Below are 26235 nucleotides of genomic sequence, written 5' to 3'. Positions count from 1 at the left end.
CTCATTCTCCAACAGATTTGTTGTTGAGATGTACATGATTCCTAATAAAAAAAACATCAAACACACACACACACACACACACACACACACACACACACACACACACACACAGCTAAACTTAATTGTCAGATTGAGTTTGAGTTAGAAGACACTGTCATAGGTCAAGTAAAACCTGAGCCGCTTTCACACATGCACTGCAAAAGGCAACGTCAGAATGGAAATGTCAGAATCAGTTGTTGACTTGCGTTGCATCTATTGTTACTTGTACTTGCGTAATTGTTTTGTTGTCTTTCTGCGATGTTTTGTTGGACTAAGAACACAGACTCCAGATTGGGTTATTTCCTGTTAAGCAGGTGAGGAACAGCTGGCAGTCAGCTGTGGTGTTTGTTTATGCGATGTGATGTGAGGCAGTGTTTGATGAGTCGGTTTCTGTTGGCGTACATGTGTTGGCTCTGAGACATGACACATTTACAGTTAACGGAATACATGAAATGTATTAAAAAGGTTAAATAAAGGGCTTGGTGCATTGAGGGGACTTGCACTCATGACCCCTGTATTTCTAAAACTTTGGCTATTGCCGTGGTAACAGCCTCCCTTTTGACTGTCCCCACCAGACCTGTTAGACATAAGGGAGAATGTGACCAGTGGATCCCTGGTAGTGGTGGAATGTAACTAAGTACATTTACTCAAGTACAAATTTGAGGTACTTGTACTCTACATGAGTATTTTCATTTCATGCCACTTTCTACTTCTACTCTGCTACATTTCAGAGGGAAATATTGTACTTTTCACTCCACTACATTCATCTGACAGCTTTAGTTACTAGTTACTTTACACATTAAGATTCCTGCACACAAAACACATGTAGTTTATAACACGTGATGTTTTATTCTAAAGTAAACTAGCCAACAATATAACGGCCTACCAGTCCAGTAAGGGTGATTAGACCATTAAACACACAACTGTTTGGATCTGTTTGTCCAGTTTCTACAATGGGAGGATTTTTCTGCATTGAGTACTTTTACTTTCAATACTTAATGTACATTTTCCTGATGATACTTACATACTTTTACTGAAGTGCCATTTTCAATGCAGGACTTTTACTTGTAACAGAGTATTTTTACAGTGTAGTAGACTATTAGTACTTTTACTTAAGTAAATGATCGGAATACTTCTTCCACCACTGCACATCAGTATCTCATTATCCATAGAAACTTGTTAAACCACTCCTGCATAATCCACATATTTCATGTTTTTCTTTTATATGGCTAAATACACAACGTCCACATGTCATTTCAGGAACTTGTTCAGTAATGGACATTATTAATTGTGTAATGGTAGCAATACATCCATTAGAGCAATGCTTTGGGACCAAATATTACTTCTTCTTTTTTTTTAAATGATGACACAACTTGAAGGTGATTAAAAAAAAACAAGACTAGGCCTATTCACTGTATATTTATTTAATAAGTAAAGGATCTAAATACTTTTTCCACCACTGAATGTGACTTTAAAATAAAGTCTGACTGAGGTCATACACGGTAACAGTGGTGTTGCCAACATCTGCGTCTGAGTCCCGTTGCCACGCCTCCAGGAGCACAGCTTCTCCCCACATCTCCTCCCTCTCTCCGGCCAGCTTCACTGCTAGAGGCGCTCTCCCTGCCGAGCGGATGTGCACTCTGCCTGGGCAAAGGAAGCACAGCGTCCCGTCTACCTCCGCTGGATACTCTCAATTACACGCGGCTACTACAAGATAGCAAATAACAAGCCGCACCGTCCAATTTACAATATCAGGATCGCTTTATTCTGATGTATTTTGAAATATTAAAGAGACATTTGTCTTTCTATCTTTCGTGTGTGCGGATTCCCATCTGTAAAGTCTCCACAAAGTGATGAGCAGCGCGGAGCTAGGGAATGTGTTCTGGTCGTAAACTTCTCTAAGTTTCTATCCGCCCGAACTCCCGCCATTAAAAAAAAAATGCAAGTCCTCCTGTACACCGCTGTGTTCCTGTACCTCAAGGAGTCTGCCCACGCAGAGCCAAAAGACAAGTGTCCGACCCGGTGCGACGTGAGTACCTGTCCGAGCCCCAGCTGCCCCAGCGGCTACGTGCCGGACCGCTGCAACTGCTGCCTGGTGTGCGCCCAGGGAGAGCGAGAACCGTGCGGCCGCAAAGACGACCTGCCGTGCGGGGACGGACTGGAGTGCAAACACCCGGCGGGCAAGCGGCTCTCCAAGGGCTTCTGTCGGTGCAGGTTCAGCGCCGAGGTGTGCGGCAGCGACGGGAAGACGTACGGCAACGTGTGCCAGCTGAAGGCGACCAGCAGGAAGGCTCTGCAGCAGGGACTGCCAGGCGTCACCCAGGTCCAGAAAGGACCGTGTGAGTCCAGCACAGGTACGATTTATGCATTGGTGGCTTCATTTAGTAAACCAGACAGTCTAAAGAAGAGGGTCCATGGCACCTGGGGGGGGTCCTCAGAGTTAGTGCAGAGTTGAAAGTTTAGTTTTTCAAAAATTAAAATATGTCTGACAATGTAGGCTACATTAATATGAATCTAATATATCAATAGCAAAGATAAATCGGTATTGTATAAAATGTATTTACACATTGAGTATATGGTAGGTAAGGTAGCCACAATGGAAGCCACAGGTTGTCACATGACCAGCCGGCAGTCACCTATTTTGTATGATATCATACAATGTGTTGGTATGTGCCAATATATCAGATTTCTCGTTTCAATCCGTCTTGGTTTTCTCTGCTGATGTTAATCAGGGTCCTCCTCCAGTCCAGAAGGAGGTGGAAATGCACCTGAAGCTGTCTGTAACAAAAAAACACCAGAAGAACAATACCTTATAGGGCTGGGTCGCTATGCGTTTGTCCCCCCTTCGATTCTTTCACGATGCATGGGTGCCTATGTGATTTGTATTGCGCTTTTCATTTATCGCGATTCTAGAAGTATTGCGATTTTCTTTTCCCCAAAAGCTGAATAATACACTTCTAGAGACAATATATCATGAGACATTTCTAAAAACTGATTGTTTTCGAAGAAGAATGCACATCACATGTCAGTCAGTCAGTCTGCCATTTATTTCATTTGTAAAGAAGAACACAACATGGAGTTTCTGCTTTTTCTGCTTTCGGTCGGAAAACGGATATGATGTAGTCGCCGTTGGCGGTATGGTATAAACAGAAAATATTAAGGTGAATTGTTGTTAAAAAAAAATGAAATAAAAAAAAATGATTCTAGGGAAAAGAATCAATTTAAAAAAATCGTTGCAAAAAAAATCACAATACATATGATTTTCCCTATCCCTAATACCTTATGCACTTACAGCAATAACAGTGGTTTTATAAACTGCTATTCCTAAGGCCAAGAATGAACTCGGTGTGAATCTGGTGTTACTATAGTAGAAATGGGTTTCCCACAATATTATGTTGACTCATCAGGAGAATGTGATCTGCCCTCCACCCCCACCTCAATAAACTGCCATGTGGCTTTTCTTACTGTCTCCAACTCACTAATAAGAGCCAGATTAATAAGGCTTGGTCTCCAGAGTAATGCTCCACAGCAGCATTAAACACCGGTTAGAGGGCAGGTGCAGGTTTAACAGCCCGTTAAAGCAGACCAGAAGCAGTTATTTGGAACAGTGAGAATGAACCCCACCTCCTGTAAAAAGTTGTTATTCTGTCCTACAGACTGGCCTAGATAATTCCCCAACCCAAACACAGAGTTCGTGTGCAGGCCTCGCTCTGTAAACAGGGTTTCTGTCAGAGAGTGGAGACTGCCTCATGAAAGGATGTGAGGAGATTCTATCTGAGCACTGGTGTGGGCTCAGGCAGTTTCTATCTTGGAAGGGGAGGGGGGCTTCACAGCAGACTGCTTTTAGACTGATACGAGACCGGTGCTGATGTAGTTACATTACGTTACATGTCATTTAGCTGACGCTTTTATGCAAAGCGACTTACAATTGCTATATATGTCAGAGGTTGCACGTCTCTGGGGCAACTATATGTTAAGTATCTTGCTCAGGGACACGTTGGTTGATGTATCACAGTGGGAATTGAATATCCCAGTATATCAAGCCGATTAATAGGCAGGCGCATCTAGTGTTAAAAACATGAATAGGCGACATTTTTTACAGCGTACCCAGACCAGCTGCCTCCAGCCCCTCCCCTCGTGAAGTCTTGCGCCATATGTCTCGCACTCTCTTATTTTCTTTAAGTCTCTTTATCTTTCTTTTAGTAAAATATCTTAAAGGTGCCCTTTCATTTCATTACGTTGTGGTAATGTCTGAAGTTCTACCATGGACTAACATTTTCTGTGGAAAAAAAATGCCTTGGTTACCTTGTTTCAAGCCATTCCAGCGTGGTATAGCTAGCCTGCAGGAGGACTCGGCTCGGTTTGTGCCAGTTCTCATTAATATTCAACGAGCTAAGCTGCTTGACTCTGATTGGCCAACAGCTAGCCAATGAGAGCCTGGCTATCAGCATAACGCACACATACAATATTAAATGAAGTTAACTGTTTACGTAATACAGTAACGTGAGCTATTTAAATTAGCTGGATATAGGTTAAACGTTATTAGCTCTTACCAGTGTATCGCCGAGTGTAATTTGTCAACAGCAATTCACCAATCAGCCCCAAAACGTTCCAGTTAGAGAGGAAATGCCGAAAACATATTCTTTGTAAATCTTTACAATCATTCCCAGAAAGAACCAAGCAGGCCTGGCTTGTTGCCCGATCCAATATTTCTTCAAAACTTGCCATTTTCAGCGTGTAGCTCGCTAGCTCGAAGGTTGTTGTTGTTGTTTTCCCAAATCGAATGGAGTTCGAAAACGGCGACACAAAGAGAGCGGACATCGCGTCGGATGTCCCTCATCTTCCTCAGGCTTTATCCTGGAAATGTACTTCTGTTGATCCAGACTAAATACCCACTTATTCTATTAAATATTTCATACATGGAACCATGGATTGGCGCCACGTTCATGGTTCCAAGACAATGAGTCCTTCTGACTTAGTGATCCTCGCATTGAAACGACTGACTATATTTTGTTGAGTTGTGTACTGACATTATCCCACATGCTCAGTAAATACTCAGCTACAGTAAAGTAGTCAGTAAATCTGCTAAACATGATGGCAGACGCACACACACACACATACAGTACAAGCACACAGATGGCCAGTATTTTGGGTAACAATGTCAGCATCTGCTGTTTTACACTCCTGTCCACACTCTGTGCATGTTTCTCATTTGCTCTGTCACACTTATATAAATGCTCCTGCCTGCAGTTCTCAACAATTTATTAGACTACTGTCTCCATTCAAAACTAAACGGGGAGAAAAGTTACTGGCCATTAAATAACCATCCTTCCTTCACTATATGCTGTTTTACCCTCTTCATTTGTACCACATTCTCTACACCTCTCTCTCTCTCCCACTCCCACTGTGCCGTCTACCACCCTGTTCCTAACAAAGGCTTTAAGGTTTAAAGGTTTTAAGCCCGATCTCCTCCAGCCTTTGAGTTCAGATCATTTCTGTACGCTGTCAAGATCCCCTCGCGAGAGTTGCGTTACCTTTAACTTTCATAAAGGCTACACTCGAACGTTACTCATCAAGCTCACGTTGTTATTACACTGTTATTTTGGGCTGCAGTGACGGACTGGCCATCTGGAATTTGGGCACTGCACATCTCTTCATTAGTCTCGCTTTGCCAGACCTTCCTCCACAGCGCTGCGGAGGAGGGTCTGGCGAGTCCACACAGCATTCTGGGATGGGAGAAAAACGTGCTCTGGTCTTTTGGCTTTTTTTAAAAAAATTTTTAAACCAATCACAATCGTCTTGGGCAGTGCTAAGCGCCGGACGGAGCCGCGGTGCCTCTGCAAAATAGCCTCGGGAAGGAACTTGTTTTGGTGGAACACGTGTACGTTCAAAAGTTGTTTTAGTCGTGCAACAGAAAACTCAGATTGGACAGATAGTCTAGCTAGCTGTCTGGATTTACCCTGCAGAGATCTGATGAGCAGTTAACCATAGTCCTCAGAACTTCTTCCTAACATTTAACAGAGGTAACACAATAAAATACCTTACAATCATTTTTGGTTAATTTCAAAAACGTCCTTTCACACATCCGTGTTTTGGTGGAGCTGTTGCATTACGCGCTGTGCTTTAACGTCGAGCCCTTGTCTTTGTGCTGGGTGTGCCTTTAGGAGAGCGTCTCATGTCGTAGCACCTAGCGATCTGCCGACGCTCTTAAGATGTTAAATTGTTGTCAGCGTATGTCACCGAGTGTGGCAACAGTGCCCGTCGGTCGGGTGCACGTTCCAAATGTGTGCATTTTTCAGTCTGAAAATCAAACGTCTTGTGTTGGACAGGCTGGACGTCTGTTCAGTGCTGATGAATAAAACAGATCTGCTGCTCGACTGACTGACACGCGCACACACACACACACACACACACACACACACACACACACACACACGTACCAATGGGAGATATCAACTGAGGAAACAGGAAGTCCCTGCAGCCCAGAGTTGTGGCAGACGCCATTTACATTTCCCCTTGATCCTTTTTGTCTGGGTTTAAAGGGTATGTGGCTGACGCACACACACACACACACATGCACACGCACACGCACACACACACACACACAAACAATGTCACTAGAGCATTACGGGCGTGGTTAACTAAAAATATACTGTATGGGTGACTGACCTGCATTTCTCAACTCCCAAATTGGTTGTGGTAAATTACCCATCATGCCCATTTATATCAGTAGTAGAGTTAAGCAAAATTGTCCTGAATTGCCAAGGCAAAAAAAGAATTCATTTTAAGTGGCTTTTAAGTCTTTTCCCCCCAAAAACAATCCGTAGAAGTGGAGTTTTAAAGCCTTGATTAATCAACAAAGATAGAATTAGTACACTTCAGTTATACCTTTGACTCTTTCACTAATGTGATTCAAACTCCGTACAACTCATGAAAGCTTTGACATGTGCTGTTTCAAACACCCTCCATCTGGTCCGTGTGTCTCTCTGGGGAAGAATCGTCAGACAGAGAAAGTTATTTATTTGAGCTTTCTGACAGGAGCAACAGCAGGTGGTGGGGGGAGGGGGGGTTCTCTCTTTCTTATGGAAGTGTGCGTTACCTTATTAATGGAAAAACCTTTTTGACTTTTGTCACTCCTGCCATGGTGACCCATGACAAGTTGGTGCTCTCATAAAAACAATTCTACTGCAAGAGGATTAGGGCCACGGGTGAAAAAATATATCAAGTTCAGAGAAAAAAGTCAGAATCGATAGGTTTACATGGTTGAATAAAAAAAAACAAAAAAAAAACACCATATATTTGTTGTACTGCACATTGCTGCAGCTCCTCTTTTCACCCTGTGTGTTGAGCTCTCTGTTTTAGCTACAGAGTGAGACATCTCACTTCTGTTCTATCTTTGTTGGGAGTCGCACAAGCTCAGTAGCTAGGTACGGACTACTAGCCAGTCAGAAGCAGAGTATGAGGGCGTGCCCTGACAGTACCTAGGTAAGGACTACTAGCCAGTCAGAAGCAGAGTATGAGGGCGTGCCCTGACAGTAGCTAGGTAAGGACTACTAGCCAGTCAGAAGCAGAGTATAAGGGCGTGCCCTGACAGTAGCTAGGTAAGGACTACTAGCCAGTCAGAAGCAGAGTATGAGGGCGTGTCCTGACAGTACCTAGGTAAGGACTACTAGCCAGTCAGAAGCAGAGTATGAGGGCGTGCCCTGACAGTAGCTAGGTAAGGACTACTAGCCAGTCAGAAGCAGAGTATAAGGGCGTGCCCTGACAGTAGCTAGGTAAGGACTACTAGCCAGTCAGAAGCAGAGTATGAGGGCGTGCCCTGACAGTACCTAGTTAAGGACTACTAGCCAGTCAGAAGCAGAGTATGAGGGCGTGCCCTGACAGTACCTAGGCCAGGACTACTAGCCAGTCAGAAGTATGAGGGCGTGCCCTGACAGTACCTAGGTAAGGACTACTAGCCAGTCAGAAGCAGAGTATGAGGGCGTGCCACGCTAGCAGCTAGGCGAGCATTATACCATGTGTTCCAAAGTGACCACGTTTGTCTCTGAAGTAAAGGCTGGACTACAATAGAGCTGTTTGGAGCAGTTTGTGAACAGTGTTTTCTGTTGGAGATGGTAAGTCCCTTTGGGGTGGACTTTGGGCTTTTTCACTTTGTAAACCTATAACATGCACAAAAAAGATATATAACACAATAAAGGAAAGAGAAAAAGCCAAAAAACGTAATATGAGCACTTTAAAAAAAAAAAAGTCTGAATTCTGACATTAAAGTTTTAGCGCGTAAAGTTTTTGATATTAATGAACGTCCGTTACATTCAAGCCGTTGCCAAATGAGTTGCTACAAAGCTAATTAAGACTTTCAGCTCCACACAACTCTCTCTGGATCTCTCAACATGACTATGTTCAGAAGATTGTGTCGTCCGGCTACTTTCGCGCGCATAAACACGAGTGAAGACAATGACCATGATTTTTTATTTGTTTTTTTATTTATTTTGATGGTGATTGCATTATATTTAAAGGCTGTATAATGAGCAGTGGTAGAAGAAGTATTCAAATCCTTTACTTAAAGTGGCATTATGTAACTTTCAGTTTGTGTTGGTTCTAGCGGCCCCTTTGGACTAAAGCGGTGCTGTTTTTACCACACCTGCTGTCCTAAAGCTCATTTCTTTACGGTGCTGTATTACCCACTGTAGATTACTGAGTTAGTGTTACCAGGAGGTCATATAGTTGCGATGAATGTTTTGTTCAGACAGAAAATCATTCATTTACAATAAGAGAAAACGTTACAGATGCATCGTTGCATTTCAAGTGTTACATACGGTAACTTAGCCTACTTTGGATGTATCGTGAGATAAACCGGGTATCACTGTCGCTGGGTCACGAGACAAAACATGAAGAGATTGTTGTAGCAACCAACATAATAATAACTTAGATTAATATAGCGCATTATTTAAAACCCACGGATGATTTACACAAGTACACAAGTACAGGGGGACAAGGGAACAGAAAATAGTAGGCCAACACAAACACGGAGTAAAATAAATAAAAACCAGGCGCTAAATGGAAGGGGGGCGTCATATCATGTTGACTACTGACGCACAACCACATCGAGCATTGTCAAGTTATTTCATGAATGAAATAGACACATTACATACCTGAGGGCCATTTCGGGGTCGTTTTTTAATCATTTACAATCCCGTAATTGTCTCCATCTGTTGAAAGCCCGATCGAGTGTGACTCACGTTATCGCCCGTCGTCTTTGACATTACCGTTTATCTTTTAGTTGTTCTTGGTTTAATTTCCTTCTTTCCTGTGATGGTCCTGCCCCAGTATCAGCCATAACTACAGCAGATAACTTCTAATATAACATTAAAATACAATTAGGCCTATATAAAGACATCTCCTGTCACCTGGCTGGATACCTAACACAGGCTTTTCAGGTGTTACAAAGAAATCTGTGACCCGTCAGAATGTGTTACTGTAGCGCCGTCTACCTGCCGCAAATCATTCTGGGACTGCGCGGGGAAAATCAGACCCGGGCAGAGGCATTAATAAAAACTAGCGTTCTTTCTTACTGTAACAACAAAATTGTACAAATGTATGAAGTGTGTTTTTTGATTTGAAGGATTTTGATTGCATAACTTTGTTTTTATTGTAAATAAGTTGTGACTCTTGTTGCAAAATTATATATTCTGATGTTTTGTATTTCACTTGCGTTGAATATTTATTGTTTTACTGACCTGCCAAGGGACTGCAGGCGGAAAATAGCACTTGTGCTACAACCTGGTACAAAGTAGGGATGCACCGATCCGACTTTTTCAGTCTCGATACCGATGCCTGGGCTTTGTGTATCTGTCGATACCGGATACCAATCCGATACCAATCCGATACCATCCATCCATTCATTTTCGTCCGCTTATCTGGTATCTGGTCGCGGGGGGAGCAGCTCCAGCAGGGGACCGCAAACATTAACCAGCTCCGACTGGGCGATCCCGAGGCGTTCCCAGGCCAGGTTGGAGATATAATCCTTCCACCTAGTCCTGGGTCTTCCCCGAGGCCTCCTCCCAGCTGGACGTGCCTGGAACACCTCCCTAGGGAGGCGCCCAGGGAGAGACTGTGCTTCTCACCATATCTCTAATGGAGACGCCAGCCACCCTCCTGAGGAAACCCATTTCGGCTGCTTGTACCCTTTGTTGTTGAATTAATAATACACTGTATACCTTCCACCTTATACCTTCCTTCCACCGTGTGGAAGAGACTAAAGGCACCAGACTTTCCTAACTAAACATTACTTTCCTAACAAAAACTGGATCTGCTTGTGGATCTGTTCATTTTTCCGATCCCCGAGCCAGCTATTTTGTCTGTATCGGGGCCGATATCCGATCTTAATATCAGATCGGTGCACCCCTAGTACAAAGCATCTCTCCTTGTTCTTATAAAACAAGGTTAATGTTGTAAATTGTTGGCTAGTTTAATTTGTAAAAAAAAAAAAAAAAACTTATTTTATAAACTACATGTGTTTTGTGTGCAAAATTTAATGTGTAAAGTAACTAGTAACTAAAGCTGTCAGATGAATGTAGTGGAGTAAAAAGTACAATATTTCTCTCTGAAATGTAGTAGTAGAAGTTCTAGTAGTTCTAGAGTAGAAGTAGAAGATGAATCTGAAAAATGAGAAGAAAAATCTCAAGTACGTCAAATATGTACTTAAGTACAGTACTTGAGTAAATGTACTGAACTAAATAGATAGATAAATAGACAGATAGATACATAGATCCCAAAAATGGGAAATTACAGTGCTACAGCAGCAAAATATCAGACACACAGCACACATACATAATATACATGAAATAATAAATGGGATAAAATACAAGGACAAATATTTAAAATGCATACAAGTTAGGAATAAAAATGTACAACCACTTAAATAGTAATAAAAATGTACAACTACTTAAATAGTAATAAAAATGTAAGTAAACATATTGTGCAAGTTGCACTTAGTGCAGTTGTGATGTATATGAGTCTTATCACACTCAGTGATGAAGTGTTAAAAGTTGTATTGTCTGTGGTAGGAATGATTTCTTGACTACATTCCACCACTGATTATAAGAAATAAATTACTTTGTAAAGACCAGTAATGTTAAGATTTAAACCCACTGGCTTTGGCCTTTGGTTGGATTCTGCCTGTCATTTGAGAATCTCGTTAGAGTCTAAAATCCCAAACCACAGCCTTGGCTCAGCAGCGTACAGTGCAGCTGTAGAGAGCACGTGGAACTCATTTTCACTGGCATACAGTAAAAGGGGGTCACGACATGATCCTGGCAAATTAAACTTAGTTTTCCATCAGTGCTGCCAGCTTTGTGCCATCAGGTGGGTTTGTTAATGTTTGGGTAATGGAACAGAGGGGAACTGGTTTGCGATGTTCTGACGCAGATTTACTGTCTTTACTTTTGACTGTCCACTGCATATTTCAGGAGTTAAATCAGAGAGAAAAGGATTTTGGTGCCACCATCAGAGGCTCTTAAGTATGGAGGCCCTAAAGTGACAAACCTAAGCTAGAAAATGGTTAAAAGTGTCAATCAGCGTTTCCCAAAGCCCAAGATGACGTCCTCAATTGTCTTGTTTTGTCGACAACTTAAAAAAGATATTCAGTTTACTGACACAGAGGAGTGAAGAAACTAGAACATATTTACATTTAACAAGCTGGAATTAGAGAATTGTTAGCACAGTAGTTGGCGATTAATTTAATAGTTGACAACTAATCGATTAATCGATACATCTTTGCAGCTTTACTTCATTGTTCATTTGAACAATTTCAGTCTGGATGCTGCCAAATTCACAAAACTAAGACTTGTTTGTGCCACGATGACATTCTAATAGACTCACAAACTGGCAGGTGCTTGGTGTTAGTACTGTTACATTTACTGTAAGTGCTGTGGTTTGGTTCTTATATGGTTTATTTGGTACCTCCCCAACGTGAAGTTTTCTTTCACAACTGGTAACTATTCTACTGTCCACCTAGTGATTTGTGGGGTACAGCAAGGGTCTATCCTTGACCCTCTGCTGCTTTTTTATTTTTTATATTGTATTAAATATAAATATATCTTCCTGCAGTTGAGTCTCAACAGAACTGAGATATTAATCTTTACTAATATTCCTACTTGTATCGTCAAAACTGTTCACCATTCTCTAGCCGTGTAATGCCGATGTGCAAGAATGAAGGATTCAATTTTGACTCAAGTTTATGTTTCAAGTAACATCACAAAATGCCTGCCTCCGGCAGATCCATCCTTTCAATTCATGACACTGAGAAAGTCCTCCATTAACGCCTTATTAGCTTCTCATTTAGATTACTGTAACGTGCTTTCTTCTGGTTTACGTCAGTTAAAAGTCCATTGAATTGCTGCTTAATCAAAGTGTTGACTGGTTATTCAAATACATAATTCTTTTTGCCAGTATAGGTCCTTCACATGCTGCCAGTCCTCGTTACAAGTTCAACTTCATAGCCGACGTGGTGGAGAAAATCGCTCCAGCTGTGGTCCACATCGAACTCTTCCTCAGGTACTGTGTGTGTGTGTGTGTGTGTGTGTGTGTATGTGTGTGTGTGTGTGTGTTTTGTAGAGGTTATGTTATCATGTCAGTTCAGAACACGTGACTTTAAAAGGTCAACTTTTAGAATCCATTAAAAAACAACTTTGCTTACATGTTAAGCAAATGGGTTTCATAAGGTAGATGTAATATATCCTTATTGAAGCGAACCTTCTCACATATTGAAGCTATGTCCCAATTCAGGGGCTGCAGCCTTCGGAGGCTGCATTCGTAGAGCGATTGCGTCACACCGGCGCGACCAAGTCCGTCCCATTTCATTTAATTTCGAAGGCTCCTTCAAATGCGGTCCACAGACGTGGCCTCCTTTTACAGAAGGGATAGGAGATTGGATTTGGGCCTTCAAGCAGAAGCACAGGCAAGCACAAACGGCCAACAACCGATATTTCTTCTTTTTACAATTTCCCTCTGCTATTTCATTATTAAATTGACTTCTGAGAATGTTTTAGGCGAGAAATGAATTATTCATGGCGATTTTAAAATGTTCTCCAAGTGTAGAAGCTCCACAAACTGGCCTGACGCCAGCTGGCTCTGCGGGGGGGTAGCTGGATATCTGGCCGGCTCAGAGACGAGAGATGTTCACATGTAGGCTACATGAGGGATTATTATTTATGTTCCTCTCTCTTTGAGACACTTGACTAGATGGCAAAATAAAAAAGAACAACTTCTGGCTCCATTTCGGTCTAAACTTTTTGACCACTTATCAGCCGCAGCTGTCAAGGTTGCTAGGCGACAGGAGCGGCGCTTCGACGCAAACAGGAAATGCCCTGCAGACCAGACTGTTTTGTAATTTCGGCCGTCGTGGGCTTCGAATGCTGTGGCCTCCGAAGGCTGCAGGCCTTGAATTGGGACATAGCTTGAGATTTATGGCACTCAAGTCTTAAACTTGAGATAACGGGGCCAACAAAATGTTTAGCAGTCACATCTTCTCTCTGTAAGCCAGTCCAGCTCCATTTCCTAATGTTTGTATTCACGCCCCCAGGCATCCTCTCTTCGGTCGGAACATCCCTCTGTCGAGTGGGTCTGGCTTTGTAATGTCAGATAACGGACTGATTGTAACCAATGCCCATGTAGTCTCCAGCACCACACCGGTGTCCGGTCAACAGCACCTCAAGGTACTGAAATACTGTTTTCGTCACTTGTGCTTCCCTTTAAATGTGCACAGACGTGTTGGTTGGGTGTATTTTCAGTGGTGGAATGTAACTAAGTACATTTACTCAAATATTGTATTTAAGTACAAATGGTGAGGTTCTTTACTTGAGTCTTTTCTTTCCATGCCACTTTCTACTTCTACTCCACTACATTTCAGAGAGAAATATTGTACTTTTTACTCCACTACATTCTTCCGACGGCTTTAGTTACTAGTTACTTTACACATTAAGACTTTTGCACACAAAACATGAAGTTTATAAAATATGGTGTTTAATTGTATACAACAATATATATATATATATTTACTCGTCCAGCTGAAAAGGTTTGGCCAATTAAACACTTAGTTGATTTACATTTTGGCTAATTTCCAGTTTCTAAAATGTGAGGATTTTTCTGCATTGAGTACTTTTACTTATAGTACTTTAAGTACATTTTCCTGATGATACTTACATACTTTTACTTAAGTAACATTTTCAATGTACAATACATTAAAGTTGAACATTGACACCACATCCTGGCTTCTGGCAAATTCAAGACGTTGTCAATGACCTTCAAAAAATGATATCTAATTGAACCACAATTGGCTAAAACATAACTTACTTTGGTTCTTTAAAAGGTACGTACAGTATGGCATTAACCCTCGTTGCAGAAAAAGTACTAGATGCACTGTATTTGATACAAGGCTAACTCCACAGAAATGGACCAAACCGAATCCTATGCTCTGATTTAAGTTTCAGTTCAGATGTTACATTTCTTGAAATCTCATTCTTCCATTCTTTCCTTAAGGTCCAGATGCATAATGGTGACGTATACGAAGCCAACATAAAAGACATCGACAAAAAGTCAGACATTGCTACCATCAAAATCAATTCACAGGTGAGTGCACAGCTCCATGGGATTTTATGGGATTTTCTTAAAGCAACACCAGAGAACTTTTCCCGCTTCAGTCCCCCTACAGGTTGTCTCATTGGAACTACAGTTCGCGCTACCCGATCTGGCAAACTTGCATAATGTAATGTAATGGACAATTCCTCTTCCAACCTGTAGGGAAAAGTTCTCTAGTGTTGCTTTAACAAACAATAAATAAGAACGGAATGTCATCGTTTTGCTGCCAGTTTGAGACAGACCATTGTGGTCACGTGAGGAAAAGACACACCAACAACACAGAACCATCCATCCATCCATCCATCCATCTTCGTCCGCTTATCCGGTATCGGGTCGCGGGGGTAGCAGCTCCAGCAGGGGACCCCGAACTTCCCTTTCCCGGGCCACATTAACCAGCTCCGACTGGGGGATCCCGAGGCGTTCCCAGGCCAGGTTGGAGATATAATCCCTCCACCTAGTCCTGGGTCTCCCCCGAGGCCTCCTCCCAGCTGGACGTGCCTGGAACACCTCCCTAGGGAGGCGCCCAGGGGGCATCCTTACCAGATGCCCGAACCACCTCAACTGGCTCCTTTCGACACAGAACCTCTTACTAAAATAGTACTTGTTGAAGTAATGTTGCTTCAAAGGGAAAGGATGTTTACAGTGGGTAAAATAACCTAACCTAAAGATGCCATGTTGTTATTGGCTGCATCATTCCATCAAATTATATTTGTGATGTCTTTTGTATCATTTGATATTAATTCCAGACATGGGTGACATAAATTTCCATTGGGGGGGTCGCAATATTTGTTAAAGGCCAACGATGTGTCAAACCATTCTGAATGAAGTACTGTGGTGCTGCAGAGACGTCCCGACCTACAAATCCTATCATACAGACTAAAGAAAAACTCTTTGTTTGGTACAGATCCTCGCTAATATGACACTATAATCATTTACAATGAAAATGCGAATAATGATACAAAAATTACAATTTCCTCCAATGTCGTGAATCATATCCCAATTGCAATATCAGTCAAAATGATCGCAATTAGATATTATTTTCTCATATCCTGCAGCCCTAATGTCCAGCTGTCATCCTTTCTCACTACAGTCTGAAGTCACTTGCGTCAGTGAACATGGTACATTAAAGTCAAACAGTCAGATGATTATGATAGTTGACACACAGTTCATACATTGGCATTTCACATAAGCACACATGCATTTTAATCCCAGCAATCATACTCACTCACTCACTCACTCACTCATTTACCTCTTAAAGTCTGCTTTAGTTGTTGAATGACCCATGTTCTGACCATCAGCCATGGTAGGGTGATGGGGTGGTCTTATGGCTTCACACCTGTAGTATTTTTTTTTTTTTTTTTTTAGGTTTGCCAATAGGAATCCTGTGCAAACTCCACTCAGAAAGACCCCAGTATTTTCAATAATACGGATATAAGGAAATAAGGATTTGTTTTAAAATTTGAATAAAAGGAATAAGGGAAGTACTGAAAACAGTACTCCTGTGTCTAATCCGAGAACACCCAGATATGTAAAAAAAAAAGAAAAAGAAAAAAAAGTGGCACATTCTTGGCTATGTATTGGTTTTATACTTTATGGAAATGTTCTTGATGTTTTGTGCACTATTTCCACAGAATTCAGCCATCATTTGTTTTTTTTACTTGGAACACTGTCAGATCTCTGTCTGAATTTGAATGAACTTTTATCATTTTGAGCAAACATAAATTTGACCAAGTCACAGATATGTCAGTGGAAGAGGTTAACTACATATCTCTTCGCTTTTGGTTTGAGTCTGTTGTACAATACCGCTACCAAATATTTGCAATGAGTGTGTTGACCAGTTAGTATCACATGTTCTTCAAGTGTGGTTACAAGGACCTATACGCACACCAAAAGCACAAGGTGATGCTATATATATTTCTGCAGAGGCTTGGAGCACGTGGTGGTGGTGGTAACATTACAGGCTTCAATAATAGAGGAGAAGAGGATTATCAAATTATTATATACAATACAGGTTCAAAACCCATTAAAAACAAAAGCATTTTTTTTTAAAGATAGGAAACCCATTCAACATGTCTGTTAAAGGACACATATCATGTTCATGTTCAGGTTCATACTTGTATTTTGGGTTTCCGCTACAATATGTTTACATGCTTTAATGTTAAAAAAACACATTATTTTTCTTATACATGTATTCACCCTCTGTCTGAAACGCTCCGTTTTAGCGCCTGTCTCTTTAAGCCTTACCTTGCACTGCAGCAGGATTCTCGCAATGTCACGCGAGAGAGAATTGAAAGAAAATCCATCTTGTCAGGCTTTGAAGTAATGCGTCAGTGTCTGTACTACTAGCTTGCTGAACCAATCGGTGCTAATCTGGCAGCTACGGGCGTGGTTTAACCAATTTAACAATGGTTAACGTTCTAGACAGACGGTTCCTCCAATCGCCTGCCAGGTATTTTTTTTTTAAAGTGCCTGCTCTTTTCCAAACAGTTTCCAAGGACTGCTTCTCAGATGGTTCTGTGTAAGAAAACCATCTGGCGCATCAGGTTACTTTAAGCCCAAATCCCGAAAAAAAAAAAAACCCCAGTGTGCTCTGAGTAAAAAGATTTCTCACCTTTGCAAGGCAGTTCTCAAGCCTTGGGTGGAGATGTGGAGATACTCAGATTTGGGGGGGGGGGGGTATATTCTAATGAGGCTGCGTGTGACATATAGAAGGGGAGCCAAATCTAAATGGCTTGTTGAATCCCATGTTTTCTGAACAATGCAGCCCACAAAAACTGACTGAGTTGCCTCATTCCACAGTTTGGCGGTTGGTAGGCACACAAGATACCAAAATGTATGTGCACAAGCACCGTAAAGTTACCTTTTGATTTAATGATATGCCCGCTTTAATCCTCGCGGATAAACTCTAGATAGTAAACAAAACAGTGTCTGTTTACAATGATGACTCCACAGTGTAGCATGCACCCGCCTCCTGGCCTCCATTAGCACTCCAGTTGCAGTAAAACTCCAGCAGATTAATGATTCTGTTCTGGGCTTGTGCGTGTGTTTACAGTGTGTGTCGTGTATCCAGGTTCACAGTGGTGTTAATACTGTAGGGTGGGGTAACGGACCACAATCCAAACCTCCCCTGGGGTGATACCGAATACTTCCAGCTTGAGTGTACAGCACATCCACAGCTCATACCACCTCAGGGATTATAGGGGGATTTTCTTAGTTTGCTGCTCTTTCGTCAACTCCCAACTGAAGTCGCATTAGTTTGCTGATTTTACTGGGCTGGACTTTTCAATAATATTGTTGAGAATTACATCTTCATTTAGCTTCTTAAAGGACAAATCCGGCGCAAAATGAACCCAGGGGTTAATAACACGTGTACCGAGTTCACCGTTCTCTGGGATATTTTTTCATGCTAATCGAATGTGGCCAGTTTTAGCGCAAACCGCTAATTAGCTTATAACGCTAGTCGTCGGGGCACGGGTAAAGTAAAATGAAAAAAAATCGCTATTTCTATACCACTAACAAGGCTCAAAATAGCACCACACTTCCACGGTAGCATAATGAGGGTCCCTACATGTAAACTGAAGCATTGAGAACTTTGTAAGTGTACAGACAGTTTATTAAAAAGAACCAACAGTACCGTTCACGTATACAGGCAGGCGCCATCTTGGGAAAACAGTCACGACCAGTCAACGCTTTGCAAGCATGGAATGCCTTGGATGCCGACTGTGCTGAACCATGGGATGTTGGAGTTAGGGATGGCAACGTTCCTTAGCTGCGTGGTCCTCCAGAGAAACTGGGACCATGTCTAACCTGCAAAGGTTAGACATTAAAGAAGCACTTGTACCACATTAGGCTGGACAAATGAGCACATGTCCTGCACGCCATGCAAGGTGTAACCATTCATCCCCCACAAAAACGTCTAGAAGATTTTTAAGACAAAGTTGTGCATTGAAACAAGCTTACACAAGTTGGACAGTTTGAATTTCCTCAAACAAAACAAGACAAGAAATTCAAACTGACCACACTGAAAGGCAGGACTGTGGCCCATGTTTGGTTAGGTTTAGGCCACAACCACACAAAGGTGGTTAAGCAAAGATAATGATTTGGTTTAGAAAAAGATTGTGGTTTTGCAGATACATTCCATATGAATATGTTGTAATTATGAAGATATGTTCATTAAAAACATTGATTTAAAAAAACGCAGTAGCACGAAAACCTCATTTTCAGAAGACAGGGATGGTTTAAAAACAAATGAGCAAATAAGACGTTCTGCTTTGGGGATACTATTGCAATTTTCTTATCTTTCCATGACTCAAAATGAAAGCAGGTGTGTATATATATAATACATACAATATAAGACAGTTGTGTATCTGTCAGCAAGTTTAATATCGTTGTGCTACGTAAAGGCCAAAAAAATGATTAATGCAGATTTACACGCATATATTCTTTTAATATCTTGTTCCAACAGTTCATCATTCATCCAACATTTTTTGTTATAGCTACCACATTTCACAAAATGGAAATATTCTAGATGCATCATTTTCATAAATACTTCCCCAAAATTTGTCTGGAGAGCCTCATTTGGTATCTTTGGAAACTTGGAGATTTTCACTATAGAAATAGAAGATATTGCTGTGAGTTTGAACAGTACTTGACCATACAAAATGTGATTGTCGAGGTGAAGACACAGATGGGTGGGTCATTTCAGTGCAAAAATATCTTCTTTCAAAAGCCAACATCAGTTGAACCTCGGTTGACATCTCTGCATTAGAAATGGGAGGAGTAAGAGAAAGAGAAACACAATCCAGAGCACTCCACCTTAAATAAATCCTTTCTACTCATTCCTTCTCTCCCTCCGTCACACCATCTGTCTCCTGGGAATGTGTTTCCACTCAGCTCCATTTTTTTCCTCCCCTTTCCTTCACTTTCTCCACCAATTTTTTTCTTCATATGCCCTCCCATTTTTCTTTGTATTTTTTATATATATATATTGTACAGAATATGGCTGCATAGTGATATGTTAGGCCATAGAGTTTTCAAATGTACTTTTATTGATTTCACTTTTTTTGTTTTAAAGCATTTTCCATCATCAGCAGTCATTCATGGTTTTCCGCTCTTTATCTAATTTGTGCTCTTCACGTTCCACACATGTTGGAATTGTTGATTGTTGGTTGTGCGAAGGTTTGATACCCGCTTTTGCCATACTAGCACACTGGATTCTTGGAGCCGTTATATTTGTAGCATGCATTTGGTCTCATTTCCCTGAGTGTGCAAAATGTAAATGTACAGGCCTCTGGGCCGAGGTCATTTTGGGTGTATGGTAGATTAATGAGCCGAGGAGCAGCGGTTACACAGCTGTGAAAGAGGTTGGACTAGGAAGAATGCAGCGCAGACTAATGGAAAGCTTTTTTGTACTTTTGCTCTATGCCTTTTTAGATTTGCATTCACATTTTACCTTTCATAATATTGTTGTAGAGAAGTGCTCCTCTGGAAACAGTCCAACAAAAGCACAAATATCAAAAGCATACAGAGCTGAACATTAAAAGTTACTACCTCGATAATCTTTTATGACTGTATTTTATCTTGCAGTGCAACCTCGGCTTTTTAGTCCACGGCTGTGTTTACTTTACAGCGGGATGTACCTGGCTAGTTTTAAGGTTTAAAGGTCCCATGTTGTGTTAATTTATGTAGAACATGTTTCCATGTTTTAATGTTCAAAAAATACTTTATTTTTCTCATAGTGTCTGTCTGAATATACCTGTTTTCACCCTCTGCCTGAAACGCTCCGTTTTAGCGCAAAATATTAACAATAGATTCATGTGATTTTTTTTTAAAAGCATTATTTTTGACTGGAAAAAAATGAATGACTGATTGTGATTTCTATTGGACCTTTAAGGCTTGTCTTTCCTTGATTCCATCGTACTTATGTATATTATGCTTAAGTAGTATTTCTTTATAATAAACTGTGTATAGACAAGATGCAACCAGAAGGGCTTCCTCCATGTGCTCCAGTTCAATTTTATTTATAGTGTTAAATCATAACAGAAGTTATTTCAGGATACCTTTCATATGGAACAGGTCTAGACCACACTCTATAATTTACAGAGAGCAACGGGGGCAAGAAAAAAACTCCCGGCTCTGGGTGGGCGGCCATCTGCCTCGACCGGTAGGGTTGAGATACCCAATGGATGGTCAATACATATACGTGTCGGCACTAAAATGATTTATTATGTATGTATTCTGTTAGTTTGGAGTCTCAACATAAATGTAATGTACTTATTGTTTTCTCTTAGTTCATTACTGCTTTTATTGCTCTCAACAGCTGTGTCTTGTCTAGTCTTTGTACTCTAAGCTCTGTTGTTCTATCTTGTAACCTGTTCTGCTTTGTGCTTTGTTTTGTTGGTAATCTTTGTACTTCTGTGCTGTGACTTGTTTTGTGCTAATTTCTGCTCTGCTTGAGTTGTCTTTATTTCCTGTTTATTTGTGTTTTAAAAAGCTTTTTTTTTTAAATTGAGCCCAGAGGACTACAGATGAAAAATAGCATTTTGGCATTTTTAACCCATGTATAATCATTGGTTTTATTAATTTGCACTGTCCCCTTCTTAAACTGAATTGAATTATAGCAGTGGATATAATAAAATAATATTAATAGCGGTAACAATAGCAGTAACGATAATAGTATAATAATAATACATTTCCTAAAAAACCTTTCACATTTCAAAGCATGTTGGGTGAATTGGACACTCACACTTGTTTGTAGGTGTAAATATAAGTGTGAATGATTGTGCTTTCTTGCTTATGAAGGGTTCCCCCAAATATCCTATATCGTCCTACAGCGATATCTTACCCTCTGTCTGTTCTTGCCTCTTCCTAGACAAAACTGCCTATATTGTTTCTGGGCCACAGTGCAGACCTGAGACCCGGGGAGTTTGTTGTTGCAATTGGCAGCCCCTTCGCCCTCCAGAACACCGTCACCACTGGCATCGTCAGCACCGCCCAGAGAGACGGCAAGGAGCTGGGCCTCAGAGACTCCGACATGGACTACATCCAGACGGACGCTATTATCAATGTGAGACTATATCAAGGCAGAAAACGTGCTCTGCGTCAAAAGTATTGTTAAGCAGTGTAGTATGTTGAAGTTGTTAAAATGTCACATTGTAAGGTGTTTTTGCAGTTTGCTACGCCACAGTGAACTACTGTTTTTTGTGTTTTCCTTCACAGTATGGGAATTCAGGAGGACCTCTTGTCAATTTGGTAAGCTTTTGGTTTCCTACCTCAAAGCTTGCCTGCTGTAAAATACCTTTCTCTGCTTGGGTCTGTTGTAGGGATGCACCGAATCCAGGATTTGGGTTCGGATTCGGCCGAATATTGGGCTTTTTGACGGGGTTCGGTTTCTGCCGAACCTTAGAATGGTTTTCCACCGAACCGAACCCTGACTGCTGCTCGTTAGCTAACGTTAATTAATTAAACGCTAATTTCACCCACCCAACATGCCTTCTGTAGTGGAATGGCTTCGAACGACGACCAAAAACGCTTGTCTTTTACTGTGAACGTTTACTGTTCAATATGTTGCAGTTTTACACACAAGAAAGTGAACAACTTAAACGTGACGGACATGTTTTGCATCTAGCGTCTCACGTTCATCTCAGTAAACTAGCAAGAGGACACAACAGACAACTTCCGTGTAGGCTACTTCAAAATAAAAACACTTCCTGTGACGGTTCGCAGTAAAACTAAATTACTGTTAAACAAATAAGGTTGTGTACCTTTTCACATATCAGTTGTAAATCAAGTACTGTAAATAATGTAAATAGTGAGTTTTAATCACACTATAATTGACCATTTCCTTTAGACTGTATGTTTTAAACTAAACAACATGAATTTCTTATTTAAGTGCTTAAAACAAACATTTCGCAACACCTTCATCATACACTGGTTAGGGAATATTTGCCAAACAAAATTGTCACTCATCTGGTGTGTGAATTCAACATGAAGTTGTAACATTTAACTATTTTAGAGGCTGTGGATGTTGTTTACTTCATCAATGTGTTTACTGTGTTCATGGACTGAGGATGGGAGTAGGATTCGGCAGAATCTTAACCAGTGGATTCGGGATTCGGCCGAAGCTCAAAAATCTGGATTCTGTGCATCCCTAGTCCGTTGTTTAACTTCACGAACAGGAACTCTTATTCTTGATGACAGCAAACTAAGAAACCTATTTTTTTTTTTTTCTGTTGTATGGCCTCACAATACTTCTGTGTCTCTGTATTTGAGGATGGTGAGGTCATTGGCATCAACACCCTAAAGGTTGCAGCAGGAATCTCATTTGCCATTCCCTCCGACAGGATCACTCGCTTCCTTAATGACTCATTTGACAAGCACAGCAAAGGTGAGTCTGGTAAGGATAGGGCTAGGATTAAACATCTATGAGTTTCTTGCTGAATATACAGAAACTAACTGTCCAAGTCTCTTTCAGATGTGAGGTCAATAAAGAAGCGTTTCATTGGAATTAGGATGCTGACCATCACACCAGTGTAAGTCGGAACTGATGATAATATTATGTTTATGGGAAATATGGCAAATAGATAAGAACAGAATGATGGTATCATATGTTATTTAATTAAGTAATATCCAACTTGGTTCAAATACTTAACTGCCGGCCTAACTACGTTATTTTTAAAACAAGGCCTATCGTAGCTTAAAGGGATAGTTCAGGTATTTTGAAGTTGGGTTGTATGAGGTACTTATCCATAGTCAGTGTATTAGCTACAGTACTGTAGATGGCAGTCGGCACGCCCCCAGTTTGGAGAAGCAGGCAGGGTACCAACATGGAATTTACTGCTGTTGACGGGGGCAGCCAGCAGCAGCAAAATGTATTTTAGTCACCTGAAAGTGTAAGCTATATTTAGAATATTTTCACCACTTTACCTTGCTGAAATGAAATCTGTTATATGAATGTATTATACATTTTATTTTTCTCAAATCCTGATTTTGTGTTATCCATCTGTTATTGTTTATATTTGACTTTTTACATCCTATCTTGGTCAGGACACTTGCAACGAGGATGTTTTGGTTATATAAAGGTTAAATAAATATATACAGTATTTATACACCTTTGGTTCCTGAAATAAATTAGTTAAATCTCACAAACTTACCAACTTTGGTAAGATAATGGATCTTTTTTGAGAAACTGTATATTTGTTGGTTCCAGGTTAATTGAAGAGCTAAAACAGCAGAACCCAGACTTCCCTAATGTTACCAGTGGGATTTACGTCCATGAGGTTGTTCCTCACTCACCTGCACAAAAGTAGGTTTACTTCATTCATTCTCTCCTCAAACAAATGCAGCATACGGTGTTTTACTCATTTCTGAAGTAAAATTAATGCTTTACCTATAACAGTCTCTCTTTGTCCCTCTCTTTGTCCCCAGAGGTGGTATCAAAGATGGTGACATTATCGTGAAACTGAATGGCAAACCTCTGATGGCCACAGCTGACCTCCAGGGGGCACTGCAGGAGGAGACAGCCCTACTACTGGAGGTCAGGAGGGACAATGATGACTTGCTCTTTAACATCGAACCTGACGTTATCATGCAGTAGACATTGGAAGCAATGCACTCATGCAGAGTTAGACCAATATCTAAGGCCCTATTTTTGTGAAAAAACATCGGATGGTGGAAGTTCTGCACCTTTGCAGTGAAACGTTTGTCAAGGGCACACATCTTCTGATATTTTGGCAACTGGTTGTTGACTGTACCAAAGTAAAAGGAGCCAATGACCGACATTGTGCAATTGAGTTTGGTATCAAGGATTTACAGTTGTGCCTTCCTCCTGTTCAGACCAGGTCAATATTGGAACAGGTGCACACAGGAACCCCCTACCGAATCGCATAAACCCAAACCCCTTTGATATATGTTATGTTTTACTTTGATTATACATTTTTCAACACATTTGCTGGACAGTTCCCTTAAAAAAATATGATGTTAATATGAGGCAATAACGGCTAAGTTAAGCAGCCCAATGTGGTGCACATCACAAAAAGATAAAAGCAAAGTTGGTGAATGTTATTGAATTGATAACTTGAAACTAGCTAATAAATTAAAACAAAAACAAAGGTGATGATAATGAATTAGCTTTTAAGCATTTTTCTGACTGGGGGACATGGTCATAAGTCCTGCTCCAATGACCCCTCAGTATCCATACAAGAGTAAGTCCACTGTTCCACTGTACCATCCAAATTGCTTCTACTTAGATCTAGTTTCCGTGGCTTGTGGTCAGCACACAAAGTCCCCTGCCATCACATGATCCATCCGTTTGGTAATTCACCTGACCTTCACCTGAGAGAGATGCAACAAAGGTTCATTGCCGGTGTCTTAACCCCTTAACTTGCTCTGCACTTGACCCTTATGTCCTGGTGGGGCCAGCACTTGCAAGCCATGCCCTCTGGTCTCCCTAATCTAAATCCAATTGAGGTAGCTTGCTTCTCAATTGGCCACTCCATAGGGAGTGAAGAGGGAACTGACCTGGAACAAGCAAAGCTCTTGAAACTTGCGTTGGCAATAAATCTCATACTGATTCTGACCCACCAGTCCATCTACATTCAATCCCTCAACTTTGTCATGAGTTTTGGATGATGACTTGAAGAACTATGGATACAAGCATTCAAATTGAGTTTCCCTTGCACGGTGTCTGGGCAGCGTTAGGAGCTCAAACAACCACAACGAGCTCAGAGTAGATTGGCTGCTTCTTCGTGTTGAAAGGAGTCACTCGGATTGGTTCAGGCTTCGGATTAGGCTGTCTTCAGGATGCCTCCCTTTTGAGGTGTTCTGGCCATGTCCAATGGTGAGGAGACAAAGGGGCAGAGCAAGAATACACTGGAAGGATTATATATCCCATCTGGCCTGGGTACACATTGGGCTCCCCTAGGAGGACCAGGAGGAAGCAGTTGGGGAACAGGATGTATGGGCTTCTTTGCTGAATGGGTGGATGATGAGAGTCACTGGGTATGGCTTATTATTGCCAGTTTGACCCAACAATAAATGCACCAATGCCAACCTCACTGTTAATGGTGAACAGAGTTGTATTGAATGATAAAGAGGTTAATGAGATCAAGTCTGTGTTCATAAAATCTTTCAGGTCATTATCAAATGCAAATGAAGTGCAATTGTATCAATTCAGTCACCTTCATCAACTCTGCTTCTATCATTTGAGTTCCCTCCTAAACAGTATACAAGCGTATAGTGTCAACATACTCTTTGTGCCTCGTAACCTGCACGTGGACTACACTTTGCACCACCTTTTTCATGAAAATAGGGTTTTAGTTTTGTCGATATTGGCCTTCAATCATCACCCAGTGCAGATACGAAGGACAGTCTTTCTTGACCTCAACTATTGAGTGCTATGTTTTATAATTTTTTATTATTTGTACTGTATGTCGTTTGTATGATTAGAAGAGCCATTCCAAAATGTTGCAGGAGGATTTTGCTAAATAGTTTGTAAAATTTGCAATGAAACCTGATTTGTTTTAGATATGAAAATGGTTTTATTAAAAGACAATGAATATA

The 26235-nt window shown here is 41.0% G+C and overlaps 1 protein-coding gene across 1 annotated transcript; it reads left to right on the top strand.

The window, feature by feature from the left end:
• The first annotated feature begins 1627 nt into the window (after positions 1-1627).
• On the top strand, positions 1628-26235 carry LOC144534123 (serine protease HTRA3-like). The gene is made up of 10 exons (XM_078275856.1): positions 1628-2393; positions 12495-12594; positions 13622-13754; positions 14578-14667; positions 21548-21742; positions 21895-21927; positions 22948-23062; positions 23150-23207; positions 23885-23980; positions 24103-26235. The coding sequence occupies exons 1-10, from the start codon at positions 1979-1981 to the stop codon at positions 24269-24271; spliced, it is 1404 nt and encodes a 467-aa protein (XP_078131982.1). The 5' UTR covers positions 1628-1978; the 3' UTR covers positions 24272-26235.

The sequence above is a fragment of the Sander vitreus genome, chromosome 19, assembly GCF_031162955.1.
Source record: "Sander vitreus isolate 19-12246 chromosome 19, sanVit1, whole genome shotgun sequence".
Lineage (NCBI taxonomy): Eukaryota > Metazoa > Chordata > Actinopteri > Perciformes > Percidae > Sander > Sander vitreus.
This window is presented reverse-complemented; position numbering and strand designations above follow the sequence as displayed.

Excerpts from the sequence above, each read along its gene's own strand:
- LOC144534123 (XM_078275856.1), top strand. The coding sequence starts at position 1,979 with ATGCAAGTCCTCCTGTACACCGCTGTGTTCCTGTACCTCAAGGAGTCT. Across the intron at positions 2,394-12,494 it reads ACCGTGTGAGTCCAGCACAG|GTCCTTCACATGCTGCCAGT; the intron begins GTACGATTTATG and ends TTGCCAGTATAG. Across the intron at positions 21,928-22,947 it reads GAGGACCTCTTGTCAATTTG|GATGGTGAGGTCATTGGCAT; the intron begins GTAAGCTTTTGG and ends TCTGTATTTGAG.